General features: G+C 38.7%; 2 protein-coding genes across 3 annotated transcripts; one reads left to right on the plus strand and one right to left on the minus strand.

Moving 5' to 3' along the window:
* Positions 1–984: 984 nt before the first annotated feature.
* On the minus strand, positions 985–5,903 carry snip1 (Smad nuclear interacting protein). Its single transcript, XM_036587411.1, has 4 exons — positions 5,607–5,903; positions 4,020–4,149; positions 2,938–3,464; positions 985–1,914 (listed from the first exon to the last, which is right to left on the minus strand). The coding sequence occupies exons 1-4, from the start codon at positions 5,768–5,770 to the stop codon at positions 1,659–1,661; spliced, it is 1,077 nt and encodes a 358-aa protein (XP_036443304.1). The 5' UTR covers positions 5,771–5,903; the 3' UTR covers positions 985–1,658.
* A 1,267-nt stretch (positions 5,904–7,170) lies between these two features.
* Positions 7,171–9,075, plus strand: dnali1 (dynein, axonemal, light intermediate chain 1). Of its 2 annotated transcripts, XM_036587430.1 has the most exons (6): positions 7,175–7,475; positions 7,671–7,807; positions 7,903–8,072; positions 8,350–8,528; positions 8,703–8,867; positions 8,964–9,075. In XM_036587430.1, exons 1-6 carry the CDS (start codon positions 7,395–7,397, stop codon positions 8,997–8,999), a joined length of 768 nt encoding a protein of 255 aa, XP_036443323.1. In that variant the 5' UTR covers positions 7,175–7,394; the 3' UTR covers positions 9,000–9,075. The 2 variants fall into 2 exon arrangements, with proteins under 2 accessions (XP_036443316.1, XP_036443323.1); XM_036587423.1 differs by lacking the exon at positions 8,964–9,075 and having other exon boundaries at positions 7,171–7,475; positions 8,703–8,921.
* The last annotated feature ends 5 nt before the right edge of the window (positions 9,076–9,080 follow it).

Genomic DNA, 9,080 nt, shown 5'->3' on the forward strand with positions numbered 1-9,080 from the left:
AAAATATTACAGAATTTTTATAAGAATTCCTAGAGCATAATAATAAAAAGCTTTTTAACACAAAGAATATACACTGATTTGCAGTAGTGTATCTAACATGAACAATTAGTTTAAACAATCGAGGTCATTTAAAAAAAAAGCCATATAATACATATTACATAGATTTAAATGTAATGTTAAACATATTACACGCATTTTATACACTGACCCAGTGACGTAGACATATCGTATAAACATTTCTGTCTATATAGGAAGCTATGGTCAAAGTCAGAGAGAGATTGAGAGAAAGATAAGGAAATGTAAATGCATGTTTTTGGACAAAAAAAGTAACTTTAAAATGGGCTGTTTTTGCAACTTAATTTCTACATATAAATTATATGAGTGAATTATATGTTTTGAAACTTTAACAATGTTTACATACTCCATCACAGCCTTTTCTAAATACAGTGAGGAAAATTTAGAGGATTATTTGCATTTCTACAACCCTTTGCAGTTCAGAGGATTAATCGCCTATTATTTCTTCTTCACACTCGTAGAGAGTAATTCCTGCCTCTGTTGTCCTCCGTTTGTTCAGTGGTGGTCTGCACCTTGACTACTGTAAAGTTGCTTTGTCTGATATGAACTGAACTGTAAGAAATATAACTTTTCCCAACTTCTTACAGCTAAAAATAGTTTACTACAAAGGGATGTGAGGACTTTTATAACATTCATAACACATTCTTAATAAAAACCTGTTGCTCTATTCCATCTTGCCCTTACTTAAAGCAATAAATCCTGTAACATCACTGATCAATTAAATGTAATACAGAATACTACATTGCATTTGCAGTAATGTTAGTACTCCAAAAATAATTTCCACTACTTAAAGTTTTGCATTATTAAAGTAATTAGCGCACAATCACCATGAACCAACTGCACCAATACAATTCTGCATGCATGGTGTTCAGCATGTTCAAATAAAGCAAAAAACACAGTCATTACTGCTTGTTTTTATTTTACAGTACAAAACATCTAAAATGCAAACAAGACGCCGATCTGCAACCCAACATTTTCAAACAAGAATGTCATTACCTGTGGACCAGAATACAGTCTTAAACTGTTTTTTAATTTTATAGGGCAATAAAGACATGAAGACATTTCACTGCTATGCGATATTAAAATAAAAATGTCTACAAACTAGAAACAGCTCTTCAATCATTCAAACTTAGAAAGTGACATGTAAGTGAAACACCACCCACATCGACTACATCCAGTATATTTACAGTGAAAAAAATCTGGATGTTACACTTTATCAACATAATGAATTATCCAAAATATATATGTTATTTAAGTCATTTGCTCTGGCACTGAGCACTTGGTTTGAAAGGACTACATTGGGCAGTGCCAGACAATGCAAAGCTGTCTGATATAATGCTTATGCTGTCCACCTGAGAATAAGAGTTATACACAGAAAGTAGTCAGGCTGAAGCCTATCAGTGTATTTCTTAATAAACCTTGTCTACAACATAACGGTCATGTCTAAACCATTAATAAATGAAAAAAAACAACAAAAAAAACACATTAACATCTGGGTCAATAACAGCCATCCTGATTGTGTAGTCAGAACTTTTAAAGAGCCTAAATACAATAAAAGTACTTTGGTGAACACTGAGAGGCAACTACTCATCAAGGCCTTCGTCATCGTCCTCTTCCTTCTTAGCGTCAACCTCAGCTGTGTCAGAAAACTCATGCAGGAGGACATACTCCCGGCTGCTGAAACCGAATTTCAGCACGTCCTTCTCCTTGAGCTCGTAGTAACGCTGTGGTTCTATGCGCTGATTGTTCAGGTAAGTTCCGTTCCCTGAACCAAGGTCAATAATGTAGGGTTTCACTCTCCTGCCCACGGTACCATCTGCTCGTGTGTACTCCACCAACCTGAAGAAGTTCAAAAATCAAAATCATATATTTCATTTCTTCATCCTCATCTCATCTATCCCTAAGAATATCTAACTTTTCTGGTAGCGCTGCATGATATTGGGATTATATTGTTATGGGTAGATAATTATTGGACAAAAACAAAAGAAAACAAATGAAAAAGTAGTCCACCTTAGCAGAAGTACACTAAAATGTTTGCATTTTATTTATTTTACTGGATTTGCAACCCCCTACAAATAAATGAATGTTACATTCATCTGTAATGCTAATTAATGCTAATTAATAATACATTGTGTGTAAATTTCATGATAAATGGCTCAAAATTACTTGGGGAAAAGCCACCATTTTGGAGATACGAGGTCTTATTCCGACAACAGAGACATGTGTGTATGTATGTATATATATATATATATATATATATATATATATATATATATATATATGTATGTGTGTGTGTATATGTGTATATATATATATATATATATATATATATATATATATATATATATATATATATATATATATCACACAATTCATCTGCACAAGCACACATCAATTAATAAGGGCCCAAGTTCTTAATAAAATAACATAAAAACATAAAACGACATAAAATATCAGATATTGGCATTGGCCCACAGTAAATCCCTGTGTTCTGGTTTTGATGTTAAAGAGAAGTTAATATCTGCCCATACAGCCTTTACAGACTGGTGGACAAATCACATTTTTTGCCTGCCATTATATTATTATTTTGCTGGCAGAGATCAGATACAAGTGTCTTAAAGACAACTGTGAACTGGTGAAACGTGTAAGCCGAAATTGCTGTTTACTGGAGCTCGTGTGCTTGTAATTCTCTACGCATACTTTCTTATGGTCTTAATGCTTGACTGAGCACAAAATGTTAATATCTAGGTTTTGGGAATCAAGTAATTATAGGCAAGTATAATAAAATTAACTACAAACGAAAATAATGATTGCTGTAAACTAGGTGTGAAAAGGACCAGAGATCCCCAAAACTTTCCTCACCTGTACTGAAACACAGCATGCTGTTTGGAACAGGAGGGGTGGTCAATAGGTATGTCAGCAATCTTCCTTTGTCTTCCAAGGAGATAAGCACTCTGTCGATGGATGTACATGACTGCAAGTGGCTCATCATTCTTGAAGGGGTACAGTCGCCACCTCCTCTTAGGGATCCGAGCCTCAGGAGGCTCATTGTACTTAATAACTACCCCTCGATATGTGTTTGTGTCTTCAACAAGAGCACCTGAGAGTTCAAAGTTGGGTTTCTCTTTCTCAGCAGTGGGGGCAGAATTTTCTCCCTGTTCACCACCAAAAACGTGCGTCTCGTTTGCACTGTCTGCCTCCTGCCTAAGGCGGTTTTCTCGTCGACGCTCATTGTGTTGTTCCCTTTCATCTTGCTGTTGCTGGTGTAGACGTGCGTCCCGCTCGCGGGACCTCTCTCTTCGTCGCTCCTGCCCTCTTTCACGGTCGTCTTCCCTCTTCACCCGCCGCTCATCTGGCCTGTTTCCTCTTTCACGATGATCATCTTTTTCCTGAAACAGAAACCACTGATTGTGATTGCCATTAATTAAAAAGGCCCAAGTTCTACATTTTTCTTAATTTTTTTTTTTTTTTTTAACACTGAGGTCCATTCATGACGGTCTTAACTGATTTTTAAATGACATTATCCACTGTCTCTTTACTCCAAAGAATTAAACAGGCTGTTTTTGGTACTGTGCCTTTAGGAGTGTTATATTTTTATATACTACTTTATATAATACATCATCTTACTTCAAAAAGCAAAGAAAATTAGTTTTTCCATTATATGGGCCCTTTAATTATTCAGGTAATTCAACAGTGTCATTTCAGTCACTAAAGCAACAATAAAATGGAGTTCCAGCTTAAGACAGCAATCAGTAGTTAAATTACTAGGAAGCTAGTTTTGAAACAGGCAAGATGTTGGAGAAGAGCACAGTAACAGGTTAAATTAAAAAAATGAACATTTTTCCATCTATGATAGTTAACTATAACTCATAGAGGCACTTAATGATTTCATTACTGACAACAAATGAGCCATAATAATTCTAAACATGTGCCGTCTGAGTCACCCGCTTTATCCGAACATCAGTGCTGCGATGTGGACTTCGACTCCGCCAGCCTCGGGGGGACCTGTCCCTTTCCCTATCCCGCTGCCGTCCTGATGACCGGTCCTTTCTTTCTGGCGATCTGTGTTTTCCTCTGTACAAGGAAAAATATCCAGAAAAGAAATTAATTTTCTCTGTAAGGTGTGGATTTGACCTGCCTCCCATACACATAAGAGCCCTGTCTGTCAGTCCCAAAGACTGCTCAACACTAATGCATGAACATCACGGTTGACCATGATTTCTAACACTATATACTGAGGTACTTCCCATAGATCTAAGTGCAGATGTCACTACCTCTTTTGAAAGCACATTTAATGACCAAGATGCTAAAGCACTAGTGTGATATATAAGGAAAAGCATCCTCAGGTGACTAGGAATGTCAATACAGGACATGATCAGATGGAGTCAGCAAGAACAGTCACACAACTACACAGAAAAAGGATATAGTAAGTCTGCAGCACATAAACCCCTCACAACAAAGACATCTGCGCATTTCTGAGTTCAGTGGTGCATCATTAGCATAACATTAACTGGTCTACAGAGATGTGGAAAAAAAAGTGATATGGCCAGATGAGTCATTCTTCAACATATTCTCCACAAGGGGGTGAATGCAGGTGTATTTGGGAAACTATATTTAGGATTTAGGAAATTAAATCAAATCAATTACTTAATCACACAAAATAAAAAAAAACAAAAACAAAAACATTAATTTGGATTTTAGTTTGTTCTTTGTCCTTTCCAGAGTCAGAACACACAGCGTTATCTTTGATCATACTTGGACTTTTATTTTATAGTCGCTCTTTTATCTCATTAACTAAATTTACCAGTGCCAGAGTCGCTTTCAGAAGAGCTGTTGTCCACAGGATCTATAGGAGAATTGCTGCCCTGTGTGTAAACATGTATGAATGTATCTATTTTATTCTGTCACTGCAGACCACCATTCTGACTTCTAAAGTTTATATTACTCTCTAATTGTTATTATTATTATTATTAGCAACAGCATCACGTCGCCAGAGCACGCGTTGCCTCCTGATGCTTTGCTCATGCTTACCTGGGTTGTATTTGGTCTTAAAACAGTAAGTAAAGATTTTCGGTTGCATTTTCAAATATAACCTTAATGTTTAGAGGCTATGTGAACGCTGCAGCAGTTCTGGTTGGTAATGTTAACTGTGTTGTGTGAGTGTGAATTACCGTCATCCAGGTTTGGGACCTAATTTATAATCACCGGCGGGATGATAAAACGCTCAGACTGAAGGGTTTAAAGAGCGTATTTCCCTCTTTACAACAGCGAATTTTCATTCTCGTAAATAAATACAAACAGACCTGCGTTATGGGCGCGAACATTGAGTTGCCTCAGCTTCTTCTGTGTTACATTATTATTATTATTATTACCATCATCATCATCATCAAGCTCTTAAATGTCTATATGTCAGTTCTTGGTGTTTCTTGTTTTGCAATACTGTACCTAAATTATGGCCACATCAATAATGTTAACTGAAACGAGAGAGAGAGAGAGAGAGAGTGTGTGTGTGTGAGTAGTAAGTCACTCACCGCTGCTCGTGTCTCCTCGGGCTGCTGCTGCTGTCGGAGTGTGAGCTGCTGGAGCGGCGCGCTCTCTCAGCTCTCTGAGGCCTCGCCGGACTAACTTTCTCCTCCTTAACTTTGATCCTGCTGTCGCGACCCGGAGACCTTCTGTCTCGTTTCTTGGCGTCCATCTCGAACCCTGACTGACGGTCACCTTCGAACTGCGATCAGTTTCGTCATAAAGTGAAAGAACTCCCACTAAAGACGAACATTCTGAAAAAACCCTTCCATGTCCGCCTCTTCTTGGTCCGTGTACGTTCACGAAATAAACCCTGTCTAAACATGGGACGGAACTTTAGTTCCGCTTGGTGGAGAACTTCTACGCCATCTGGTGGTGACGTCCCCGTTTTTGCACACCATGGCTGCGTCTAAAATCACACACTACTACACATACTACTCTTAATCAAGGTGCTGCTAATGGTGGTGCACTATTTTAGAAGTGCTGTATATGGACTTGAAATACATGCTTTCTTTCCAAGCAGGTTAATCTTGCTCTTGTGGGCACACAGTATACATGTACAAAGTATGTCCTGTGAATAACTTCGCAATGTCCACTGAATGGCCGATATATTTTGCTAAAATTCCCCTCTTTCAGTGTAAAGTGGGCGGTCCTCATCTTAGGTAGTGCTTACATAAGCGGGACCCTCACCAACCATACGGCTGCTGTGGCTTATCCTGCACACACACAGCTTTAATTGAACTGTCTCCCTGTCAAGTCAGAGATGTGTGGATCGACACCTGATCCTGATCCTGATGTTCCTTTTTGAGAACGGATCCATACGTGACAATACTATGTGTTTTCTTTAAGCAGTAAACTGATGGTGAAAAATCAAAACATGATCATAGCAAATAAATGTGTCGCCAAAAAAAATAAATAAATAAATAAAAAAAACTTTTCCGTCCTTCGTCTGTCTCTGTTTCTTACATACACAGGCACAGACAGCAAGAGGAGACACACAATGCTCTAAAATTGGCAGATCAAGTTATTTCTTTAAACAGACAATTTCAAATATATTTTTAATGTTCCCTTATTAAACTGTTCCCTTATTTTAACTGTAGAAATCACAAAGGATTTTCTCTTAAAAGTATCGATTTTAGGACATTATCCCTGGTATTACTTGCCATCAGATCGAAAAGAACATGTGCGGTATCGTCCGTCCACATTAATAAGCTCCTGCTGTTGTGTTTAGTTCGGTGGTGTAGCAGGCTGGGAGTTCTGTACAGAGGACTGTCAAACACGCGTGCTCATTAGACTACCGCGCCCATACAGCTCTCAGATAGGTCTGATCATATATCAGCAATTTTTAAATACATTGTATATAAAACAAGCGATGATTTATTCATATGTTTATTCAACCTTTGCAAAGAAGAATAATTCAACACTAAATTTTAAAATTGTAGAATCATACACACATTTTCAGTGTTTTACACTGTATTCCCTGAGACTGTTGTGTTTTGCAAACATTACTTTATTTTTAGCCTGTTCATGTATAACAGCTGTAGTATATATTTAGATTTATGTTATACATCTGATTTTTGAATGTTTACGATTTTCACTTTATAACGCGCTCGGTTGTCAGGAGGTCTTTCATAGCTGGAGCGGGTCAGCTCACGCGTTCAGCAGTTGCCATAGTAACTGTAAACACCCTCAGCTTGGTTGGATAATTCAGTTAGCCGGTTCACTCGGACCTCCTCTCTTTCTGATTAAGTTCGCAACTTTGTGAGGCTTTAAAATCTTACACTCACATCCTGAACATGATTCTTCCTGCCGACTCTCTGCTGAAGTATGATAATCCGGTGTTGGTGAGCAAGAACACGGACAAGAAATCACCAAAGGTAAGTTAACCTAACCGCCATGTTAGCTAACGTTAATGAAGTGAAATAGTTAGTGAGCTGAGCTGGGTTACATCCGCCCTGTTGCACTTAGATGAACTGAATGCAGGGGAAACGAAAGTTGATTCGCATATTATGTTAGCTACCGAATTTACGCCTGAAGCAGGTAACTTTCTCTCCCACCTGTACTGAACTCAGGCTCGGCCTCTGAAAGTGAGTCCACAGCAGCCGGCCGTGTCCGGCCCAGTGCCGCCTCCACCTAAACCAAAGTCACCCTCAGCCGATGCACTTAAGCAGCAGACCGAGGAGATACTTAATGCCATTCTCCCACCGAGGTACGGGCTCCCTCCATTGAACCATTTCTTTGTGCTCCTTGTAGGCCACATTTTAACAGTGTTTATATATAACCATTATAACCATGCTGTTGTAGGGAATGGATGGAGAACAACCAGCGTTGGGTGCAGCAGGTGTCCAGCACCCCCTGCACACGAATGGACGTTGTTCACCTGCAGGAGCAACTGGACCTCAAACTGCAGCAGAGACAGGCCAGAGAAACGAGCATCTGTCCTGTCCGCAGAGAGCTTTACTCTCAATGCTTTGGTTAGTAAACGTGTCCACTAGAACAGCCTTGTGACTTAGTTGTCTGCGTTATCAGCACATAGATGTGACATTGATAATACTGACACATCAGCACACAAAGCAAAATGTTTTACTGAAATAAACTCAGTTCAGTGTTCAGATAAAGCCACAGTCAGGAGTGAATAATAATAATAATAATTACAAATGACAAAACACGAACACTTCTTTGCTTTATACATGGCAAAAGGTCAACAATCCTATCAATAAAACACAAAGGCATACATTGTTTTTCCTTTAGATGAGTTAATTAGGCAGGTCACCATCAACTGTGCTGAGAGGGGGCTGCTGCTTTTACGAGTGCGAGATGAGATTCGTATGACTATCGCTGCCTATCAGACCCTGTATCAGAGCAGTGTGGCCTTTGGGATAAGGAAAGCCTTGCAGGCTGAACAAGGGAAATCAGACATGGAGCAGAGGGTAAGCATGGCAGCCTGTTTTCCCAAACACTCTCTCCATCTCTTTTTAATAGTCCCCTGTATTTTTATTGATTTATTTACTTTCTAAAACCTGACCATGTGATCACATACTTTATATTCAGAATTATAACTGTGTTGTATTGTAAGATCAATTTAATCTCTTGTACCTGGTCAGATTTCAGATTTGGAGAATGAGAAGAGGGATCTGGAAAGGCAGGTGAATGAGCAGAAGGCTAAATGTGAGGCAATCGAGAGACGAGAAACTGAACGGCGACAGGTCGAGGAGAAAAAGCACACAGAAGAGATCCAGTTCCTCAAACGCACCAACCAGCAACTGAAGGTACGGCCATTAAAAGCTGTGAACTACTATGTAGAAAAATAGGTGTCTTAGTGTGACACCGAAATGAAAAGCTAAACTTTTTTTTTTTTTTTCCAGGCCCAGCTGGAAGGAATCATTGCCCCCAAAAAATAAACCCTTCAGACTATTTGCAAATGATAAAATCTGTTTTCTGCTGGCTTTCAAAATAAAATATTAAATAAATAATAATAAAAA

Source organism: Colossoma macropomum, unplaced genomic scaffold, assembly GCF_904425465.1.
Source record: "Colossoma macropomum unplaced genomic scaffold, Colossoma_macropomum, whole genome shotgun sequence".
Taxonomy (NCBI): Eukaryota; Metazoa; Chordata; class Actinopteri; order Characiformes; family Serrasalmidae; genus Colossoma; species Colossoma macropomum.